Source organism: Xenopus tropicalis, chromosome 4, assembly GCF_000004195.4.
Source record: "Xenopus tropicalis strain Nigerian chromosome 4, UCB_Xtro_10.0, whole genome shotgun sequence".
In the NCBI taxonomy this organism is placed as follows: Eukaryota; Metazoa; Chordata; class Amphibia; order Anura; family Pipidae; genus Xenopus; species Xenopus tropicalis.
This window is the reverse complement of record NC_030680.2, coordinates 124,641,261-124,664,490: the sequence shown is the minus strand read 5'-3', so window position 1 is coordinate 124,664,490 and position 23,230 is coordinate 124,641,261. Positions and strand designations below refer to the sequence as shown.

The window sequence follows — 23,230 nt, the reverse complement described above, 5'->3', positions numbered from 1 at the left end:
AGTATGGCACACACAGGCAGCATAGGGCAGCCAGAGTATGGCACACACAGGCAGCATAGGGCAGCCAGAGTATGGCACACACAGGCAGCATAGGGCAGCCAGAGTATGGCACATACAGGCAGCATAGGGCAGCCAGAGTATGGCACATACAGGCAGCATAGGGCAGGCAGAGTATGGCACACACAGGCAGCATAGGGCAGGCAGAGTATGGCACACACAGGCAGCATAGGGCAGGCAGAGTATGGCATACACAGGCAGCATAGGGCAGCCAGAGTATGGAACATACAGGCAGCATAGGGCAGGTAGAGTGCGGCACACACAGGCAGCATAGGGCAGGCAAAGTATGGCACACAGGCAGCATATGGCAGGCAGTACATACAGTGACACAATGCTGGCACTAGGCTCCAGACTGAGGTGTGAACAGCTGAACAATGTGGGTGATTATAGTCTGAATCTAAGGTGTGAACAATGCAGGGGGCCACTTAATCTCAGTACTGATACCATTTAAAGCTTACACAAAGGTAAGCAGTCACAGTAGCTAGACAGGTGGGGGGGCCACATAGAAGGGGGTCCGCGGACCGCCAGTTGGACAGCATTGCTTTACATCATACTAAAAGTCAGCTCAATGATGAACAAGCTATTTTGTCTCTGTTCTCCAGAGTATCAGGAAAGTAGCAGGGGGGGCTTTTATTATGTGCATAGCTGAGCACTGCACTCTCTTGTACAAAGGCAGGGAGCACTGCTCTGGGGTTCTGATAAGAAAGGCTCCCTGTGCAATACATAAACACAGTGTACAAGCCTTGCTCAACACTTTGGAAAAGATGGAGTTGAAATCTGCAGGAAGCATTAAGGAGCATTAAACCAAGTTATTTTGTAAGAAAGAAGTCTATATAGCTGCCAAACCTTTCTGTAGCTTAGGAACTAGTAGACTTGATTAGTCCTCTTTTTGTTTTCTACCAGAGCTTGCTCTCTTGTTTATCACTGGCCTAGTAACAGTTAGAGACGTCTCCCTCTCTACTTCATCTACTGCTACAGTAATGTAATGTAATAAAAGGTGGATTACTAGTTTCCATATTGTACCATCTAAAGCTGTTAGCAGATAAACCTATGTGCAGAGACGCAGTAAAGAACTTACCAACAAAAGAGTGTGTGGAAAACTTGGAGCAGCAGCTGGTAGCAAGTCGACATATACTGATGTTCCTTAATATCAACACTCGGGGCATCTACTACACCATGGTTTTCTAACATCAGTGTCTGCAAAACACAACACATTGCAACTTAGTAACTGGGGCGCACAAGGGCCAGAGCACTAAGGGGGCACAATTGCTCCTATAAGGCCTATATTTGAGTATTAAAAAGTGTTAAGCTGGCATAGAAAGGGGGGTAGTATGTTTTCAATAAAGTAAAAAAAGATTCCAGTTATATTTCTAATAGAACATGGCTTCCACAGCACATTTAACTTGCAGAGATATAATTAGCACAAACCCTATTGCCCTATATGTAATAAAAGGCAATAAATTTGTCCAGATACACTACCTCATACCAACCATTACCATGTTTGCTTTGAAATAGATGACCTGTAAATGCAACCTGCTGATTGGTTGTTATTGGTAATTAGACCTGTAGCACACTGTACCTTTTATTACACAACCCCTGTTTTTAAAAATTAAAGGCAATTTACTTTGCGTGCTCACACATCTGAGACGTCAGCCTTTAGCTGAAGTTGTACAATTCAGCGCTGTGAAATATGTTGAATAACTGTGTATTGCCCCTTTAATTCAGATGAATGCTACACATGCTGTTTTATTGGAGAATATACACAAATGTGTCAATAGCAAACACAAAAGACTTACTCCTGACCTGAAAGTAGTTGTGCATGTTCTCAGTGTGGTTGCACAGTGAATTTAACAGGTGGATAACTGCTTGAGCAACTTCCTGTGGAGTCTTTTGGTGCAACTGTGAAAATCCTATGTTTCTGCTTCCTTTAACCTTTAATAAATGGAGAGAGAATGTTAGAAGGAGTGTGCTATTCTTTTGGTCAGTAAGGGACCCAAGAGGCACTGGAAGCAGTGTTGTTATAGCCTTCCAGTTTATATAAACGACTTTTCCCATTGTCTGTTCCCTGCTATGATGCAGCTGCAGAAGTAGCCAATTAAGGGGCCTGCCTCTCCTATACCCTGGTGCTGGATCATGAGCCTGTCAGCTTTGTCCAAACCTTTAGTCCCTGTATTTTTTATTCCTGTATCCTGAGAGTCTGTTCCTGTCCTGCCCATGTCCCCTATGTTCTGATGCCCTGGTTTTTACCTTTAGCCTGATTGTTTGGATTCTATTTGTTTGCCTGCCCTGACTCCCTGCCTGTGTCATGGACTTTGTTTACATGTTGCCTTCCCAGACCAATTGCCTGTTCTTTGGAATGGTTTTCTGCCTGTTACTGTTTTTTTTTATTAAAACAAGCAGTTCTTTTAAGCAGTATGTTTTACTCAGCCCTTTGGCTCCTGTCTGGGTAATTCTAACACATGGTCAGGGAGCCAAACCTGCCAGAGATAGCTTCTGCAAACCCCATAACTCCCATGAAGTTACGCAGCTTAGCAAGGGACTTTTAGCTGAAGGAACCAATGTGGTTGAAGAAGGTCCCATCAATTAAAAATGCACACTGGGGGTTTAATTTATCAAAACAAGCATTGCATTTAGCACTGTTACACATAATACCTTTAAGAACATCACTCTTTTCACAGTAGAGGTGAGCATGTGTTCAGTCTTTCTAAACAGATCCTCCAAGAGAAACACCAGTTCTGCTGGACCTAACTGCACCACTTCAGTTGCCTAGCAAAGACAAAAACAGAATTAAGCACAACCATGCTTAATATAATACAAATCAAAACCACTTGTGTTCAGGTGGAACTCACTAATACTAAATACACCAGCACTAACTCAAGAGTCCCTTTTTTTATTGAGAATGACATGTTACATAACAGTATTATCAATGGTACATACAGTTGTATATAATTACATCAATAAACCATATTATTATTAACCAAATATAGTTCTTGCATATCATTCTTTGGGTCTTGCTTTCTCAGACTCCCGACTTACTCAAGAGTCCCTTTTGATGGAATTTAAGCTTTATGAAATCTATAATGGCTCTTTAAAGGGGCACCACTTTATTACACCCCTGAATACTGGTAGGTGCCATTTGCCAACATCTGGAAGGCCTCCAGTTTCCAGTGACTGTATTGGGTAAGGGGAGAAAGTACCTTTGTATGCATCTCACTGTCCAGAACAGATCGCGTAAGTAGGCCACACTGTAGAACAGTGAAGACTTCCAGATCCAACTCCCGAAAATAGGCACGGTAGCTATTTAGGTTGATGGTGGGTTTGCTGCTTTCTTCCTTCTCCTGTGGTCATTAATAGAAAGCAGAAACTGCCACTCATATTTAACACAAAAGCACAACAAAATATAAAGTCAGCATGAAGATGACATTTGATGACATTTTGAAGATTTGTTTTTTTTTTTTAAATCACTTTCAACTCTTTTGCTTAAAACACCAAGACTTCTTTTTACCTTCTCTGGTTGAGTTTTTTCTAATTCAGACTTCTCAGTATCCTGGTGTTCCTCAAGCTGAGAGCTGTCGGCAGATGAATTTTTACTCGCTGCTGATTTTTGGGTTTTGCCTAGAAACAAAAAACAAGGATGTTTTATGCATTTATTAGCCTTTATTCGCCCATCTACTGTATGATTTTTGTACTGCAGACTTTTTCTTCTTTTTAACCCAGAACAGACAGTTAGGGGCTGATTTACTAACCCACGAATCCGACCCGAATTGGAAAAATTCCGACTTGAAAACGAACATTTTGCTACTTTTTCATATGTTTTGCGATTTTTTCGGATTCTGTACGAATTTTTCGTTACCAATACGATTTTTGCGTAAAAACGCGAGTTTTTCGTATCCATTACGAAAGTTGCGTAAAAAGTTGCGCATTTTTCGTAGCGTTAAAACTTACGCGAAAAGTTGTGCATTTTTCGTAGCGTTAAAACTTAACGCTACGAAAAATGCGCAACTTTTCGCGTAAGTTTTAACGCTACGCAAAATGCGCAACTTTTTACGCAACTTTCGTAATGGATAGGAAAACTCGCGTTTTTACGCAAAAATCGTATTGGATCCGAAAAATTCGTAAAGAATCCGAAAAAATCGCAAAACATACGAAAAAATCGCAAAGTACCGATCATTACGAAAAAAACGCAATCGGACTCCATTCGACCCGTTCGTGGGTAAGTAAATCAGCCCCTTAGTGTAATTGATGTGTAATAGCACAATGGTGCAATGGTTAACCTTGCTGCCTTCTAGCATGGGTTCCAGGGTTTTGATTCCAGAAAGGGCACCATCTGTTTCATTATACATCTATCATAGAAGACTAAGTTTTACCCGTAACTTGCTTTCCAAGGTTAAAACTCCCAAATGGTTGTCCTTTTATTGGCTCCACTGGGATCACCTGACTGTAGCTGGGGATGGTGGGAGCTACAACATGGAGCAGCCACTGCTCTTATATAAGCTATAGTAAACAGGTTAAATTGCCCTCACCACTAAACTGACACCATTAGACAGGAATGACTGACGTAGTTGGCCAGCTTGAATATATCAAACCTGCCTGTCGAAAATCAGCCTGATATTGTTCAGGTAGGGCCATCAGATACATGGTCAGATAAGTTGGTGAATCGGTCTACAAAGCCTGAATTGGCAGTTCAAATCTGCCACCATTACACTCCATTCAGCTTAACTGGCTCCTTCCATGACTGCGCTGCAGCTAATGATATCACAAAACTTCACACATTGGCAGTACACTCCAGGACAGCATAAAAAGCCGCAACAGTTGGTATTAAAATCGATCAACCTTTTTTTGCACATCTTGAGGTCTTGCGCATTTCGTGACAGCACACTTCCTCAGAGACTACCAATGTGTGAAGTTTTGTGACGAGATTTGTCCCCTGGCTCTACAGGGTAGGTAAATTAATAAGGATATATACTTTTAAATACTAAAATATTTTATAAAGAATCTTATATTTAAATTAACAGGACTTAAATAAATAATAAATAAATGCATCTAAAATTTATTGCTGTGATAAATGCTTCTGAAAACTGCTATTTCATTATATTTCGGTTAGTGTGGCATTATTTACATGTATAATTATGTTAAGAAATGGTTAAAGGAGAACTAATTCCCCCCCATACGAAAGGCCACTGCCACTGCTATGTAATGAGACCCCCTGCAGAGTGTATTTCAGTGAACGGTGTCTCTGATAGTAAAGCGGACCTATGCAAGCAGACCAGTGCAGCAGATCAGTTCGGCGACACAGAGCTTGCTGGCGCATACGCAGTTAAAGATACTCCAGGATAACCTTCAACTGTACATGCACCAGCAAGCTCTGTGTCACCAAAATGATCCAAATACAACATGAAGATTCAGAACATGGCTCCTGCAAGCTCCACTGTTCTGCTTGTATAGGTCAGTTTTACTATCCACTTACTGAAATACACTGTGGGGAGGGAGCACGGAGGAGGCTCATTAGATGGCAGTGGATGGGGGCTTTTGTCTAGGGAGGGAAGATTTAGTTGTCCTTTAAGAAAACAGATAAGAATGAATACAGGGAACACATAAGAATGAATACCTTTTTTTGCCTTTTTGGCTGGGGCTGATGCTATAGCAGAAGGCAATACCTCCTGTGGCTCAGAATCAAACTGTGCAGATGGTGGGATGTACCCAGGAGAGGCTAAAAAAAACAAACAAAAACACAGGGCAAGCCATTTTCTCAAGGAAATACAAGCTATGTATTTTACCGACAAAAGCTTGAGCAAAGTCTGCCAGATAAAGCATAAAAATGAAAATGTACATATATAACTCTCAGATGGAAACCAGCAGAGCAAAATGCTGTAATTCCTGCCAGCAAAGCACAGAGCTTGTTAGACAAAATGTAAGACCTAGAGTTAAGCTGCATGTACAGATAATTTTAACTGGCTAATGTTGAGACTTGTTGTACTGTGAATTCAGACAGCTATATGGAAAACTATAGTTAACACCTTGTATTAAAATGATTAAGCCTAGCACTGGGGTGCTTAAGCGCCATCAGGGAAGAGATAATAGTTGTACATAGGATTGCTAAAAAGTTATCAATGCAATACCTTACATACCTCTCAAGTGAGGAAGAACTTGGATAGATTCTTGCATTAATTAATAATGCCAACATCTGAGTAGCATAAGTAACTGGTTGACTTGAGGAGGTTTAAATGAGAAGTGAACATTTACATGCAGACAGATCAAGGACCTGACTGTATTCAATCAAGGGTAATAAGCTTAGCTGTACTGTTGCAAGACGTCAAATATCTGGCATTTATCCATGATAGTTTGATGTCTGTGGTTGGAAGGGTATATGAAGGGATAATATATCAGAATGCAGTTCGAATCACAACAGTATGTGCCAGTATGGTTTTAGGCACTATAGATACTGTCAAATGTAAATCCATTCAGAACTTTAACACATAATATATTCTGATCAAAACTCCAGAGAGTCGTTGTGGATCTCTTCTGATTCACCAGGACAAGACCTTAAGACCTCATACTACATATACGTGCATATAGATAATTTTCTTTACTGGCCCTTTAAAGTCCCAAATTTAAGCTATGATCTCCATGAACCCACCTGCCAGACATTTTTCCAAAACTGACTGCAGCCATGTGATATTTTGTAATCGTGTCAGCACTTTGCTCTTCATATCTAGATCCTGTTGCTTGCAGAATGCATTCACAATCTGATGAAAATGAGCAAATGATGTACCATCTACAGTATATTGCTTCTGGGAGGACATTTGGCAGGAGTAGAAAACATCCCCTTACCCATAACAATACTTACTTCTCTAAACCAGTTTAGAGCGAAAAACAGTAGCGAGCAGAGAAATTCCCTTTCTTGTTTGGAGAGAGACTCCATCTTTTCTGTTATCTCTAAGTCTGTTAGGTATAAGGGGCAGCCTAAAAAGATAAAGGATAAATAAGGGTTTCTCTGTAAGGGCTAATTTCCACAAAAAAAGGTGCAAAGTGCAAGAAAAACGGGCACATAGCATCATGTTTTTGCACTCAACACCAACAGAATTTTTTTGCCCTGCTATAGAAACGTATTCCTTTTTACATATGGAGTTCTGCCTGCATAAAGAAGCAAAGCAAGGTAGGAGGCACACGTTTAACTTGCATTTCAATTGTATGGTAGGGATAAAGTACAGGAAACCCTTGCTCCACAGAGTGCTCCTGCCCACAGCAAAGCTGGACACAGTAAGTAAACGTACTGTACATAGACAGCCGTGTTGTGTGCCATTTACATTTAAAAACGCAACACTATCCCTTGCTTAATACCTAATAATGCATCAATTTCCTCCAGATTGCCTTCGTGTTGATCTTCTATACAAAGCCTCAGAAGCCGAAAAAATGGAGACAGACAGATTGGAGAAACAACCCTGCTAACAGAAGTTTAACAGTGAGTGTGAGCCATGTAGGAATAATCTTTGATCGATGCATAAAGAAAACAATCATATGAGAACAAGCACCCCTTTACAAAGGAATGTAAAAAACCTACACCAACACAAGATATAATGAATCTTTTTTTGAAGAAAGACAATACCAATAAAGTGTATTTATAGCTAAATACTGGTATAAAGGTATATATACATCTTCAGTTGTTTGTTATTTGTTCTCTCATTAGTGCTATGTACTGTACAGAAAGAAACACAACATTATTAAAGATCACAGAGACCAGTTTTGGGGTCCTGCCCCATAGGTTTAGAATTTTTGACATAACAGATATTACCAAGAGTGTGCAAAAATGTACTCTCACCTTTCTTCTTTATTGGCTGCTTGTTCTGCACCTCTACTGCACATGTCCTTGGACAGAACAGGAAGTATGTTGATAGCGATCCCACCCTGGCTATCATCCTCATCTAGATTGTACATAGCTTTCACTGGGAAAATGTAATTTCTATAAACAGGGCAAACAAGGTTATGATTACTAGCAGATCTTTCAAAAACAAACACACAAAACACATTGTGCTGTCCATAACATGGCAGAGGAGCAAGGGCCCCAAAAAATTCTCCAATCTAACTGGTGAGGTTTGAAAATTACAGATTTAGGAGGATTAAAGAAGAAAGTGAGCTACAGCAGAGGAAGTTCCTGTTGGTACTATGCCAGGGATATCAACTGTTGCCTATATTTTTCCCAAAAGCACAACATACCCTTCCACAGTCGGTGTGAGATCGTCCACAAAGTCATCTTGAAAGTCTGTTAGCACTGTCTTTCCCACCCAACTCTAGAACACAAGTAAATGTGTTATTAACAGACTTACACAATGACTAGAAATGTACAGGTCTGTGCATAGTGGCACTCTCCCCTTATTCAAAACCATTTTTTGCATTTATAAGATAATACATTGTATTGCAGTTGTTGTCTTGATTTGGGGTGAAGATAGTGTCAAAATGATTATATCAGTAATTTTTGCAGACACCTGTAATCATAAATGTCATTTCAGTGTTGCATGTGATTGAGGTCTTGGCTTAACCATTTAAAAAAAAAAAATAAGTTGGCAATTTTGGTGCATAAATATCATATTTAAAGTAAACTATTGTTTTCATTGGATATACTGGGAATTGTATACTTATAAGATAATGTAATACTTATAAGATATCTATAATCTAGAAACCGAAAGTTAAAAAAATAGTTATTAAATTACAGAAAGACCATAGAAGACCAGAATTCTCTAGTAAAGTACTGATTGGCCGCAAGAGTAAAAAGGCCTGAAGTATTTTTCAGTGCTATACTGCTTTATTACAATGCAGAGTTTGTGCACAGACAGACAGGTAAACAAATCCAGTTGTACCATAACTAGAGGATCCAGATTTCTCTTCTGTACCAGGCTGGACAGTTCATCATAATAGAGGGCAGAGGCTTCTGGTACCTGCTCGCTGCAAGTCTGTACCAACTCAAGAAGGGCTGTTACCTGAAGCCACAAAGGAATAAAATGCTTCACTTTATAATACCTGCCCCACTGTACCTTACAAGCTCTTTCTAGTTCTTATGTATAATTACCTGTCTGAAGCTTTCTGCACTCAGAGGATTATTTTCTGGATTTTTACTTCCATGTTTTCTTTAAAAGAAATTGTGTTGAAATAAGAATAACTATTAAACATGCAAACAAATGCTGGGGTACATACTTTCAATAGTACAAAACTTAACTGCTGTGCTAGAGATATTCCAATTCATACAGTGCTGTTCATACAAAGCAGTTAATTGGATCCCTTGGACAGCCTGGGGAAGCCAATAGAAAAAAAAATCCTGGAATGCATTATACAGAGTACAGGCCTCTAGATGGGCAGGGCTCTTTGCTGGCTCAATGCCTTATGGGGGTCCTGTGTTGGATTCCAACTTCCCCACAATCTGCAAGGAGTTTGTATGTTCTACCCATGTCTGAGTGGAGTTCCTCCCACACTCCGAAAACATACAGGCAGGTTATTTGGCTTCTAATATAACTGACCCTACTGTGTGTGAATGTGATAGGGAGATTAGACTGTAAGATCCTCTGGGCAGAGACTGAAGTGAATGATATATAATCTCTGTAAAGCACTGCAGAAATGTGTCACTGCTATATAACTACTAGGAAATAAATGCAGTTTACAAACTTGCAAAGCCCCATGTATTCCAATTAGAAACACTCTGAAAACAGAGATTACATATCCTATAATACCATGAAGCTGGCTGTATGTGTACTGCTTTGGCACGCATTCAGTATATCATTGTGGGACAGTAAAGGAGCACAGGGGAAATAAGTGATTAAGTAAAACAACACTTTGCACTACAGACAATATCTAAAATTACACAAATATTTTTAATTTATAGTGTTTTTAATGAATTATTCTTTAGTTCTTGAGCTTTACCCTTAGCAAATGAAGCAGCCATCTGGTTGCTAGGGACTATATGGTTTAAAATGGGGAAATGAAAGCCAGGTAGTTCATACACCCAAATTAACAATAAAAACAGTATATGTATACTACTTAAAATCATCCAAAATATTGAGGTTAATTTGTATGTATGTATATCTTTATTTATAAAGCGCTACTTATGTACGCAGTGCTGTACAGTAGAATACATTAATACAAACAGGGGATTATTAAGATAATAATAGATAAATACAAAGTACAACAATAAATAAAGATAGATACAAGATAAATACAGTTGCAATAAGTTAAGAGTCAAAGACACAAGAGGATGGAGGTCCCTGCCCCGTAGAGCTTACAATCTATATGGGAGGGTAACTTACAGACACAAATAGTAAAATGCAGTATAAGTGCTGTAGGTCACAGTGGGTGACACTACAATATAAGTGCTGATTCCCAGATCAGGTGCTGGGTGAGTGCTCCAAAATTTCCAATTTTAAAGGAAAACTGGACCCATGAACAATGTAGGTATCTATATAAATCACATTAAATAGCTCATATGTAAAACCCTGCTTCATCTAAATAAACCATTTTCATAAAAAACACACTTTTTTAGTAGCATGTGTAAACCTAAATAGAAAATAGTCACATTAAGTACAACCCGGATTCCAAAAAAGTTGGGACACTAAACAAATTGTGAATAAAAACTGAACGCAATGATGTGGAGGTGCCAACTTCTAATATTTTATTCAGAATAGAACATAAATCACGGAACAAAAGTTTAAACTGAGAAAATGTACCATTTTAAGGGAAAAATATGTTGATTCAGAATTTCATGGTGTCAACAAATCCCAAAAAAGTTGGGACAAGGCCATTTTCACCACTGTGTGGCATCTCCCCTTCTTCTTACAACACTCAACAGACGTCTGGGGACCGAGGAGACCAGTTTCTCAAGTTTAGGAATAGGAATGCTCTCCCATTCTTGTCTAATACAGGCCTCTAACTGTTCAATTGTCTTGGCCCTTCTATGTCGCACCTTCCTCTTTATGATGCGCCAAATGTTCTCTATAGGTGAAAGATCTGGACTGCAGACTGGCCATTTCAGTACCCGGATCCTTCTCCTACGCAGCCATGATGTTGTGATTGATGCAGAATGTGGTCTGGCCTTATCTTGTTGAAAAATGCAGGGTCTTCCCTGAAAGAGATGAAGTCTGGATGGGAGCATACTGTATATTGTTCTAGAACCTGAATATATTTTTCTGCATTGATGCTGCCTCTCCAGACATGCAAGCTGCCCATGCCACACGTACTCATGCAACCCCATACCATCAAAGATGCAGGCTTCTGAACTGAGCGTTGATAACAACTTGGGTTGTCCTTGTCCTCTTTGGTCCGGATGATATGGCGTCCCAGATTTCCAAAAAGAACATCGAATCGTGACTCGTCTGACCACAGAACAGTCTTCCATTTTGCCACACTCCATTTTAAATGATCCCTGGCACAGTGAAAACGCCTGAGCTTGTGGATCTTGCTTAGAAATGGCTTATTCTTTGCACTGTAGAGTTTCAGCTGGCAACGGCGGATGGCACGGTGGATTGTGTTCACTGACAATGGTTTCTGGAAGTATTCCTGAGCCCATTCTGTGATTTCCTTTACAGTAGCATTCCTGTTTGTGGTGCAGTGTCGTTTAAGGGTCTGGAGATCACAGGCATCCAGTATGGTTTTACGGCCTTGACCCTTATGCACAGAGATTGTTCCAGATTCTCTGAATCTTCGGATGATGTTATGCACAGTTGATGATGATTGATGCAAAATCTTTGCAATTTTTCGCTGGGTAACACCTTCTGATATTGCTCCACTATCTTTCTGCGCAACATTGTGGGAATTGGTGATCCTCTACCCATCTTGGCATCTGAGAGACACTGCCACTCTGAGAAGCTCTTTTTATACCCAATCATGTTGCCAATTGACCTAATTAGTGTTATTTGGTCTTCCAGCTCTTCGTTATGCTCAAATTTACTTTTTCCAGCCTCTTATTGCTACTTGTCCCAACTATTTTGGGATTTGTTGACACCATGAAATTCTGAATCAACATATTTTTCCCTTAAAATGGTACATTTTCTCAGTTTAAACTTTTGTTCCGTGATTTATGTTCTATTCTGAATAAAATATTAGAAGTTGGCACCTCCACATCATTGCATTCAGTTTTTATTCACAATTAGTTTAGTGTCCCAACTTTTTTGGAATCTGGTTTGTTCTAAGGCCCGCCCCCAGGGATCATACAATTCACAGGGCACACAAACCCAATGGCACACATACATGTTAGGTCACATCAAACAATTAATGGGAAAAGTTCTTTTAATTACTCCCACACTTCTACCTATTACAGTTATTTCCTGTCAGCTGATCTCCGAGGGAGCTCACAGTCCATCACTAAATGGTGGCTCAAGGGAAAGGATGTAAAAGGGCAATATTTACTGATATATATATTGCAGTTTGGTAAGATTCTTTAATGGGCCACTTAATATGATATAATCTATCTGTTGGTTAAGTATTCATTCTGGGGGTATATAGCCTTTCTTTAAAACTGTTATTTGCATTTCCAATTTTGCAGTAGTACATTATTCATTTGGGTGTTGTTCAGTTGCTTTTTTAAGTTAATGAGTGTGGTGCGTGTAGGCAGAGCTACTCACTTGTTCACTGCCATGCTCCCCACCATCCGTACAGCCCCAATGATACCAATGCGCTTGTACTTAAGGGCTGTGCTGGACAGCTGCTTCCTGATCACAATAAACATGTCATCCTGAATGGAATAAAGTAAAGACTTTTATTATTATCCTTGATTTATATAGATCAGATAAAGTCAGATGGACTTTTGTTTAGGCATTGAAAGTAATTCAATAAGAAAAAAAGTCTTTCCAACACCATTAGATTTTATCTTGTTGGATGCAGACGCAGTGTTTTCTTGGGACAGGTGCATTGTGTCAGATGGCAAAGCTTCCATGTAGTTTACACATCAGATTTTTCTACCAGACCCATTATTTTTTAACCCATGTAACTACATCTGACTTGTAGGATGTTGATTCAACCCCATCCTAAACAATCTAGCCATGAAATAATGTTAGTCAGTGTTGCACAACATAGTGTGTCAATATGGACAAGCTCCTGCCACATTATTGTACAGGGCTATGGAATATGTTGGCACTTTATAAATATGTGATAATAATAATATAGCTTTCAGTGAACAACATGGTATTCCCTACATACTGTTAAACCTACATGCATTTTTGGCGAAATTAAACTGGAGTGGAAAACACTTATGGGATAATAGAATAAAAGTCGCAAAGTTGCACTGGTCCCTATCGGCCAAAAAGGCCCACTCCTATCAATCTTTCAGTCTCCAATTTAAACCACTGCTCAACCTAAAACTTAGAATGGTTATTCTGCCCAAGTTCAGTGCCTGGGGGGGGGGCATAATTAATGTGTTTATGCTGTTGAACTCTCTGTATCTGTACAATGATACAATTCAATATCCGCATTGGTTTTCTTCCTACCTGAATGTGGCTTCCCTCCTGGCCCCTGCTGAAGGCAAGCACACTGAGGATGTGAAACAGTTTGCGGATTTGTTGCGCATTTAGGTTATCCAGGTAATCTAATATACCCTAAAAGAAATCACATTATATTTACTATAAATAAAAGAACATAGGTAGAATCTTCCAAAAGACAGTTCTTACAGACCTTTACAAACACAGCATAAAGAGCCACGGCAGCAGCATGACTGGACACCAAGTCAGTAAGTACATCAAGTGAAACATCAACTTCAGCTGGGTAACCGCTGCACACATGGGTCACCAACGCTCCAACCACCTCCTGCAAGACCAGTGAAAGGTGATATTCTGAATAAAAGCATTACATTCTGCTGGAACAATATAATCACATGGAAAGATTAAATAAAAAAAAGCGATTTTTACTCTTTCACGTAAATTCAAGATTTTTTTCATATCTTTGAGAGAACAAAACAATTGTACTTGTATCTCATTCACACCTATGGTCTTACCTGCTGGCAGTAGGAATCAAAGACAGAGAAAGCACTTTTGTACATAAGGCTGCCAAATGAGACCACACTTTGCTCTGCTGATCGTAGCATAGACTGGGCCAGGGACAGAATAGAGGGAAAATAATCCCTCAAAACCTGCACGAGATGTTTTTTATAGAATTAAATTTACAATTGGACAACAGTGCTAAGCTGACAGAGAGCTATTTATTTAAAACAACAAATACAAATGCAAGATACAAATTAGAGGGTGAATGGACCAAAGGAATAATGGAATAACACCAGGTGACAGTTCTAGGGTTCCCTGTGTGCTGCACCTACACAAGCAACTGACTTACAACTATTAAATTAAATGCTAATACTGTTTCTGGCACTGAGCCAGTGTGCCCCAGTTTAGACATTAACAACACAGATACTAATTAGTGCCCACATAGGTAAATTGCACCAGCTGTGTTACATAGTATCTTGTGGGAGCTGCTATTACACTTATTAGGAATTTCGTAAGTAAGTGGATTCCAATAAGGGTGAAGACACACAGAGCTACTAGTAGCAGCTACTGCTTGCGGCTACTAAAACAGACAATGCTGATCATTTACTGATAACTGTCTCTACGTGTGTTTTAGCAGAGGCAATTCTCAGTATTGTCTATGGCAGGGTATTTTCTGGAGTTTAGTATCCATGAAAGAGTAGCTGCTACTAGTAGCTCAGTGTGTCTTCACCCTAAATGATGCCTTGTATTAATGCTAGAGATAACAGCTGAATAAAGCCAACATATGATTATGACTGAGGAAGGGCACACTATTCTTCCTCCCTGACTCACCTGTGAATGATTCCTGAAGGCATTCTGCAATAACTGGTCTGAAATAAAGCCAGAACGAATCTTGTTCCTCAGAACCCTTTCTGCTTGTTTCTTGCTGCTGTTTGTTTGTGTGGTGTAAAGGATCAGGAGAACGATCAAATCAGAAACCTGTTACAGAAATAAAAATCAGCAGTCAGTGCCTAGTATGTATATACTGAAGAAGAGTACAGTCAGTACTCGAAACGTTGGAGTTTTTCAAATAATTTTTTTTTCACTAATCGCTAAGTCCTTGTGCGTGCGGCTTTCTGTCCTTGTATTTCCTCATTTTGCCAGCACCCAAGGCATTTGAGCCTTTGTAGGGTGTGCTCCACTCTTCCTCTTATATATATATATATATATATATTGAAGCAGTAGAATCAGAATAAAATAGATAAAAGAGAGAGTGTAGGATTGGCCAGACCAGGGATGACTTTGATGTAGTTGGCCAGCTTGAAGTATATTGCAATATATGGAAAACAATATATATATATATATATGTGTAAAGAAAAGCCGGCACTCACGTCATGTAAGAGTCAATGTTGCCTGGGTGCAGTATATAGAAAAGTATATACAAAAAAGGAAGAAATGCCGCACTCACAGGTCTTAGTGTAAAAATAAAGAAAATTTATTTAGGCAGACTAACGTTTCGGCTGGCTCCCCAGCCTTTCTCACTTTGAGAAAGGCTGGGGAGCCAGCCGAAACGTTAGTCTGCCTAAATAAATTTTCTTTATTTTTACACTAAGACCTGTGAGTACAGCATTTCTTCCTTTTTTGTATATATATATACATACATACATACATACACACACTAAGTAAGCATAGCACCCAAGAGGTCTTAATAATTTGACAAATATATTTTATTTAGAGACCAACATTTCGGTCACTATGAGCCTGTGAGCCTATAAGACCTGTTGAGTGCTATACTTACCTAGGGGCAGATATATTATGCTGTGTAAAAAAGGTGACAAAACTCACTCACGTAAACATCGGCGTAAAATTTTTTTTAAGAGTTTTTTCTTCCAAATACATAAAATAACACCATAGAATCTGCCTTTCAGACGGCAAACTTCTCCATTTATATTACACAGCTTTTTACACCATTTTTTTGGGCGAATTTCATTTTACACAGCATGATAAACAGGCACCCTAGTGTATATTTTGTCTGTTATTAGCACCCAGCATTTGATTTTTAACTGTACAGTGTATGTTGTGGATAACAGTTCCTATACCTGTACAACATACCTTTATTAATAACATAATGTAGAAGACAAGACTTGTTCTGATTACAGTAACATGTATTATTACAATTGAGTTACCTTATGGTCCCCAACAGTATCAACATTTTCTATTGCCTTAAATTACACAAAAAAAGTATTAGTATCAAAATGCACGTATAAAAGACATTCTTCAATATGCACTAAACAAATCAATTTAACATAAAATATAATTTACCCCTTAAGGCAGGGATCAAATATGCAATGATCACATTTCATAACGTATACAATTAATACATTGGAATTTATTACACACCAAATTAATCAGAAAAGGCAAGCATTACAAGACACAGCTCCTTAATTCTGACCACACTTTGCTCTGTTGATCGTAGCATAGACTGGCCAGGGACAGAATAGAGGGAAAATAATCCCTCAAAACCTGCACATGAGATGTTTTTTTTTATAGATTTACATTTACAATTGCACAACACTGCTAAACTGAAAGAAAGCTATTTATTTGCAACAACAAATACATATTTATCTTAGGGCTCATTTACAAATGCAAGATGCAACTGACAACTGCAAATTGTATAGAAGTCAATGGGAATATTCTCTAACAACTTTATTAATCTATTTATTTTACCAGTCTATTAAAAGCCATGTTTTAAACCTCATTGAAGATGAACAGAACAATGTAATTCTCTTTTGTTGCATTTTTTTCTTAAATAAGGAACTGCTTGAGGAAATAAAATCTTGTTTTAACAGTGTTTTTTTTTTTTCACCCCCGTGTTTTTTTTTAAGTTAAATATCTAGAATTTGTATTTTACTCATTCTTTTTAATGGTTTCAAAAAGGTAAAAAAATTTTTTTTAAGAACTTAAATTGAATATAGTTTTTTGCCTGGGACAGCTCCCATTCACTACATGACCTTGCAAGCTTTCAGGTGCCAACTTTTTACACTGGAGTTGTTCATGGGTTTTTTTTTTATTAATAAATATCAAAAATGTATTTTTTTTAACCCATAATGCAAATTTAGTGCAAATTTTTTTTATTTTTTGATAACCCCCCAAGGGACAGTGGGACAAGCAGAACTTAAGGGTCTTTTAAAGGTGAATTTTTGGAACAAAATATGTTCAGAAAAAAGTTATTAACAGCAAAGAGGCATCTTAGAAATAATTTACAATTCTATAGGTGAACTTTCCCTTTAAGAACTTAAGCTAAATTCACAGCTACATGAGAGATAATATGCAGAGCTTTACCTTAATCCAAGCTTCAGACATGTGCTTTTGAAATCTGACAGCCGATTTAATGACATCCATCATAAGTGAAACACAGTCACTGCTCTTTGTTTTATTCACTGAAGAGCTGAAAATAAATGGTTATTATTCTGATGTCATATTATAAATACATTACAGTCATTTTACAGCTAAACCAATACAAAAGGGGTTGCCATTCATTCTTTTGGGGCATTACCATACATTCATAGGGTGAGTTACAGGTGTGTTTTACCCAGCCTGTGGTTTATTTCTTTCTTTATTCTGAGTTGCATGTATCTGGGCAAGCGAAGAACAGGATTCCAGGTCAAGTTTCTTTCTGAGTTCAGAAATCACCTGAAAAATATTTATTTTATCAAACTCAATTGAAACTATAGGAAGGGTTCTAAGGCCTATGGTACTTGGGGCATATTCTTTGCTGAAAAAGCATTTTCAGGTCTTCAGCCTACTGTCATAAACAAGTTCTTTTCATGTTGTACAGGGACCATTTGCTAAGAAAAAAAAAAATCATCTTTAACTATTAAAATGTTGCCACAATGTAGATATATTCTTGTTTATCTACAGCAGTGCTGTCCAACTTCTACGGTGCCGAGGGCCGGAATTTCTCTAGCATACATGGTGGAGGGCCGCTAATGGAAGCCAGTTTTGACCACTCCCCCTTTTGAAACCACACCCACTTCAAACCACACCTATTTTATCACAATGGTGGTAGCACAGCAAAATCCCAAATGCTTGGTCCTTACTGTGGGGATATCAACCATCATTCATATGTGAAAGAATTATGTCATATTAAGATATACCCTTAAATTCCATATGCCTCCTCCTCCCCTGTGGATAGCAGAGCAACCCCCAGTACATAATTACACACCTTAGGGACCATTTAATGGCTATTTCCAACTGCTAACAAACTCCCACAACAACCCCCTGCCAGGTTCACCTCCCACAAGCAGAGTATGGCACACACAGGCAGGGTAGGGCAGGCAGAGTATGGCACACAGAGGCAGCATAGGGAAGGCAGAGTATGGCACACAGAGGCAGCATAGGGAAGGCAGAGTATGGCACACACAGGCAGCACTCTGCCTGTCCTATGCTGTCTGTGTGTGCCATACTCTGCCTGTCCTACCCTGCCTGGGTGTGCCATACTCTGCCTTCCCTATGCTGCCTCTGTGTGCCATACTCTGCCTGCCCTACCCTGCCTGTGTGTGCCATACTCTGCCTGCCCTACCCTGACTGTGTGCCATACTCTGCCTGCCCTACCCTTCCTGTGTGTGCCATACCCTCCCTGACCTATGCTGCCTGTGTGTGCCATACCCTCCCTGACCTATGCTGCCTGTGTGTGCCATACTCTACCTGCCCTATGCTGGCTGTATGTGCCATACTCTGCCTACAGTACCTATGTCTGAGGTGTGAAGAAGTGAACAATGGGAGTGATTACAGTCTGAGCCTGAGGTGTGAACACTGCAGGAGGTGAACAATGCAGGTATTAAAAGGTGTGAAAAACACAGGGGATTACATTTTTAAACAATACAGGAGGATTACAGCCTGAATCTGAGGTGAGAACCATGTAGGGGGGCAGTTAATCTCAGTACTGATACCATTTAATGCTTACTCAAAGGTAAGCCATCAAAGCAGCCAGACAGGTGGGGGCCACACAGAGGGGGGTCACGGGCCGCATGCGGCCCGCGGGCCGCCAGTTGGACAGCACTGATCTACAGTATAAGACACCTCACCTCTACTGCATCTGAAGGTGTCACAGCATGAAGAATAAACTTTATAATAACTGGCAAATCTTCTAGTTCAACTGCAGAGAGAGTGGACATGACTGACTGGCGCACCTGTATAGGAAAAGGTTAAACTATTATATGCACAAAGATATTTCCCATTGAGAATTTGGCCACATTTAGTTTGGAAAATAACTACAATACACCCCTTAGGGGCACATTTACAAAAGCACGATCGCTCGAGCGTTCATGCGAACGCTCTGAGCGTATTTTTGCCGATTTTTTCGGGCGTCCGCACGACTTTTTCGTAGGGTGCACGACTTTTTCGGACGTTTGCACGAAAAAATCGGAAAGGTTTTACCGTTTTTACAATTGTTCGGTACGAAAATTTCGTGACTTTCGGATCGCAAATACGATATTATCGTGACTAATACGATTTTTTCGTAAGCATTTTCGTGATATTTGCGATCTTCCGAAATTTTTGTTTCCAATACGATTTTTTCCCATTCGTGATTCGGATTCGTGGATTAGTAAATGTGCCCCTTAGTGTTATTTTTCTCTACAAAGGCTCAGTTGTGCGTGGGTGCAGGGTGGGTTCAATTTAAAACAAACTGACAATGATTTTTCAATGAGATCAAGAGGTTCCTACCTCAGATAGCAGGTCTGTATTAATATTGAGGCTGGACAAAGCATCTAAAATTGGCACTGTAAGCTGTGTATTCTGTTGCAGCAGAGAGCTGGGGGGAAAAAGAATTATATATATAGTTTATAAATGTGAGTATACAGATAGTATGTATATATATATACAGTATGTGCACTGGGGGTTCATTTGGAGGGGTTGAACTTAGTGGACTTTGGTCTTTTTTTAACCCACCATAACCATGTAGGTATACTGAATAGTTGGGAACTGCAGATGCGACCCTGCTAGTGTTATAGTACAAATGTCTAGCACTAGCTTTTAGTTACAAGATTTCTGAATGTTCCGGATGATGTGCAATATGCAGCAGTGAACTAAGTAGGTCAAGGTTGCCATGGGTTGCTGCCCAAGTATGTAACAATGTGAAGATATCCAGAAAATGCCCTCTTCTTTTAAGGTCCCTTTTGAGACATACATACATTCTGTGATAAACTCCAATTAGGTTCCAGTGCACTATATATATATATATTTTGCACAGTCTCAAAGTAATTTCTAAATATTCTTATAATGTAAAAACAAGCAAAAGTGCACAGTTAACTTTATTTAAAGGGACCTCTCACCCTACAAAATAATAAGCAAAATAAACTTTACTTACTCTATATATATTTTAACACTATATACATTTTCTCTTAGGGGCACATTTACTAACCCACGAACGGGCCGAATGCGTCCGATTGCGTTTTTTTCGTAATGATCGGTATTTTGCGATTTTTTCGGAAAATTGACGCGACTTTTTCGTTACCAATACGATTTGCGCGAAAAAACGCGAGTTTTTCGTAGCCATTCCGAAAGTTGTGCAAAATCGCGATTTTGTGCAAAAGGCGCGACTTTTCGCGCAATTTTTAACGCTACGAAAAAGGCGAGACTTTTTGCGCAAGTTTTAGCGCTACGAAAAAATCGCCAGATTTTGCGCAACTTTCGGAATGGCTACGAAAAACTCGCGTTTTTTCACGCAAATCGTATTGGTAACGAAAAAGTCGCGATAATTTCCGAAAAGTCGTAAAGTCGCCGAAAAAATCGCAAAAAATACGAAAAAGTCGCAAAATGTTCGTTTTCCAATCGGAATTTTTCCAATTCGGATTCGAATTCGTGTCTTAGTAAATCAGCCCCTAAGTCTTGGAATTCACAATCACAGCAAGCAGGTAGGTGCCATTTTGTGGGCAATGTTACCAAGACAAGCTTTGTATCATTTCAAAATCTTGTGTATGCACCAGAATGGGGGAACCAGATGCCCGTGCACAGGCTACACAATTACAGACCATGAGCAATGAAGGGGAATGAGAGGAGTGCAGTGACACCTAGAAAATACTAAATGCTGAGGTACTGAGGCAGGGCAGATAATATATTATTGACGGCTCCGATTTTTAAATACATTTATAATAAGTATGGATGTTTTTATAAAAAAGGGCTTCTCTTATACAGCTTTTTATATGTGGGTGATAGGTCCCTTCCCTTCTAAGCCTATGGCCTTGATATGACCAGTTACTGAAGGTCTAAGTAAAATATTATGAAAGTGCAATCTGGCTACTTACTTGAGTTCTCTTGCAACATCATTATGTTGAGAATCTTCTAGAATTTCAGGCAAGCTGGTGATAATGTCATGCTGAATATCTACAGGTGCCACTGAGATCAACTGCATAATCTTCAAAGTAAGGTCCTAAAGAGAAACAAGCCATGGTGTGGCAAGTTTGTTTGTAAAGTAAAACGGGGCACTATTAATTATAGGGATGCACAAAATCTAGAATGTTTGGGACCAAATAACGAATTCCGCCTCATACAGAACCAACTTTGAACCATGATTTGCATATTGAAATCTGAGCAAAATCAACTGTGAACAAACCATTGTTGCATCGAGTTTTCCAGAGTTGCAAAGTCACTAAACACTTCTAAATCTGAATCAATCATAAAGTGCCAGGATTGAAGCAAATAAAGCCATAACAAATCTTTTATTTATTTTATCTGAATAGTACAAAGGTAACTGGATTCCAGTAACTTCACTGGAACCTGCTATTTTACTTCCTTTTAGTTATGTCAAATTCTTTTTAATATAAATTACATTTTCATAAAAACTAATCAAACAAAATGGAATACTATTAGGGACATATATAAGCAACCAAGAAAACTCAAAGAAAAAAAAATAGTATTTTCTAAAAATACTCCCCATGTAGCTTCACCCTTGAAGGGGAACTATACCCCCAAACAATGTAGGTCTCTATAAAAAATATATTGCATAAACAAGCTCATGTAAAACCCTTATTCATCTAAATAAACCATTTTCATAAAAATATACTTTAAGACAACAAAGATTGTCGAATAATCTCCCTGTGTGTCACTGCCCTAAGGTCCACCACTGATCAGTAAACCTCAGGACCCAAGCATGCTAGATAACATAAATTAGAAATTGCGTTTGTAAACCCCACCCACAGAGATGGTTGCAGAGAGGAGAGGAAAAATAGGAAAACTTCCTTTAGGTGGTAAAAGCAATTAAATACACATATACACCCAGACGCTAAACACAATCAAACCACTATTTTTTTATATTTAATTTTGAAATCTCACATGGGGCTAGCCATATTCTTCGTTCCCAGGTTGCCACAGCCATGTGACTTGTGCTCTGATAAACTTCAGTCTCTCTTTGCTGTTGCACTGCAAGTTGGAGTGATTTCTCTCCCTTCCCTTTCCCCCCCAGCAGCCGATCAGCAGAACAATGGGAAGGCAGCAAGATAGCAGCTCCCAGTAGATATCAGAATAGCACTCAATTGTAAGAAATCCAAGTCTGGCTTGGGACTCCTCCAGTTACATGGGAGTAGGAGAAACAAAAGGTTACCTGAAAGCAGTTCTAATGTGTAGCGCTGGCTCCTTCTGAAAGCTCAGACTCAGGCACAATGCACTGAGATGGCTGCCTACACACCAATATTACAACTAAAAAAAATACTTTTGTTGGTTCAAGAATAATATTTAAACATTATAGCTTAGAAATATTTTAAAAATAAAAAGTACACCAGAAAAATTATGACAGTATTTCTTTAATTCTCCATGTTTACAGATCTTGCTTGTATCCTTAACTTCACAGGTGGCCAATGCCAATATGAAAGATAATCACTCTGAGGGACACATCTTTTGTAAACAATATTGCACTATGCAGCTGTGTTTCACTTGCAAACATAATCTGCTGGGTGGGTCAAGTCTTGGTAATCCCATTATTTACTATATAACCCTGACCCCCCAAGTCAATGAAAGGATCACAATAGAAGCATATGCAGAAGCATCTGGAGGGAAACATAACAGACCAATAAGGTCCTTGCACGACAAACCTGTTCTTGCTTAATCCCACACTTGATACTAGTCAGACAAGCAGCAATTTTAGCTCCAGCCAATAAACTGCCTACACATGTGATTTCACAATCATTTTTTATTACCGTATATACTCGAGTATAAGCCGAGATTTTCAGCACGAAAAATGTGCT

General features: G+C 39.1%; 1 protein-coding gene across 3 annotated transcripts in view; it reads right to left on the bottom strand.

Moving 5' to 3' along the window:
- fancd2 (FA complementation group D2) overlaps positions 1–23,230 on the bottom strand; it is a 41,526-nt gene that overhangs the window by 8,588 nt on the left and 9,708 nt on the right. For all 3 annotated transcript variants that reach the window (XM_031901108.1, XM_002934231.5, XM_031901107.1), the window contains exons 9-32: positions 21,296–21,420; positions 19,716–19,803; positions 19,076–19,180; positions 17,581–17,681; positions 17,331–17,436; positions 16,175–16,210; positions 14,841–14,987; positions 14,024–14,158; positions 13,705–13,836; positions 13,521–13,628; positions 12,660–12,769; positions 9,122–9,179; positions 8,913–9,032; positions 8,272–8,345; positions 7,877–8,017; positions 7,399–7,499; positions 6,905–7,020; positions 6,695–6,803; positions 5,666–5,767; positions 3,563–3,672; positions 3,255–3,395; positions 2,710–2,823; positions 1,861–1,989; positions 1,136–1,254 (exon numbers count right to left, since the gene is read on the bottom strand). In XM_031901108.1, coding sequence (XP_031756968.1) covers positions 1,136–1,254; positions 1,861–1,989; positions 2,710–2,823; positions 3,255–3,395; positions 3,563–3,672; positions 5,666–5,767; positions 6,695–6,803; positions 6,905–7,020; positions 7,399–7,499; positions 7,877–8,017; positions 8,272–8,345; positions 8,913–9,032; positions 9,122–9,179; positions 12,660–12,769; positions 13,521–13,628; positions 13,705–13,836; positions 14,024–14,158; positions 14,841–14,987; positions 16,175–16,210; positions 17,331–17,436; positions 17,581–17,681; positions 19,076–19,180; positions 19,716–19,803; positions 21,296–21,420 — 2,627 coding nt within the window. The remainder of the gene's footprint in view (positions 1–1,135; positions 1,255–1,860; positions 1,990–2,709; positions 2,824–3,254; positions 3,396–3,562; positions 3,673–5,665; positions 5,768–6,694; positions 6,804–6,904; positions 7,021–7,398; positions 7,500–7,876; positions 8,018–8,271; positions 8,346–8,912; positions 9,033–9,121; positions 9,180–12,659; positions 12,770–13,520; positions 13,629–13,704; positions 13,837–14,023; positions 14,159–14,840; positions 14,988–16,174; positions 16,211–17,330; positions 17,437–17,580; positions 17,682–19,075; positions 19,181–19,715; positions 19,804–21,295; positions 21,421–23,230) is intronic.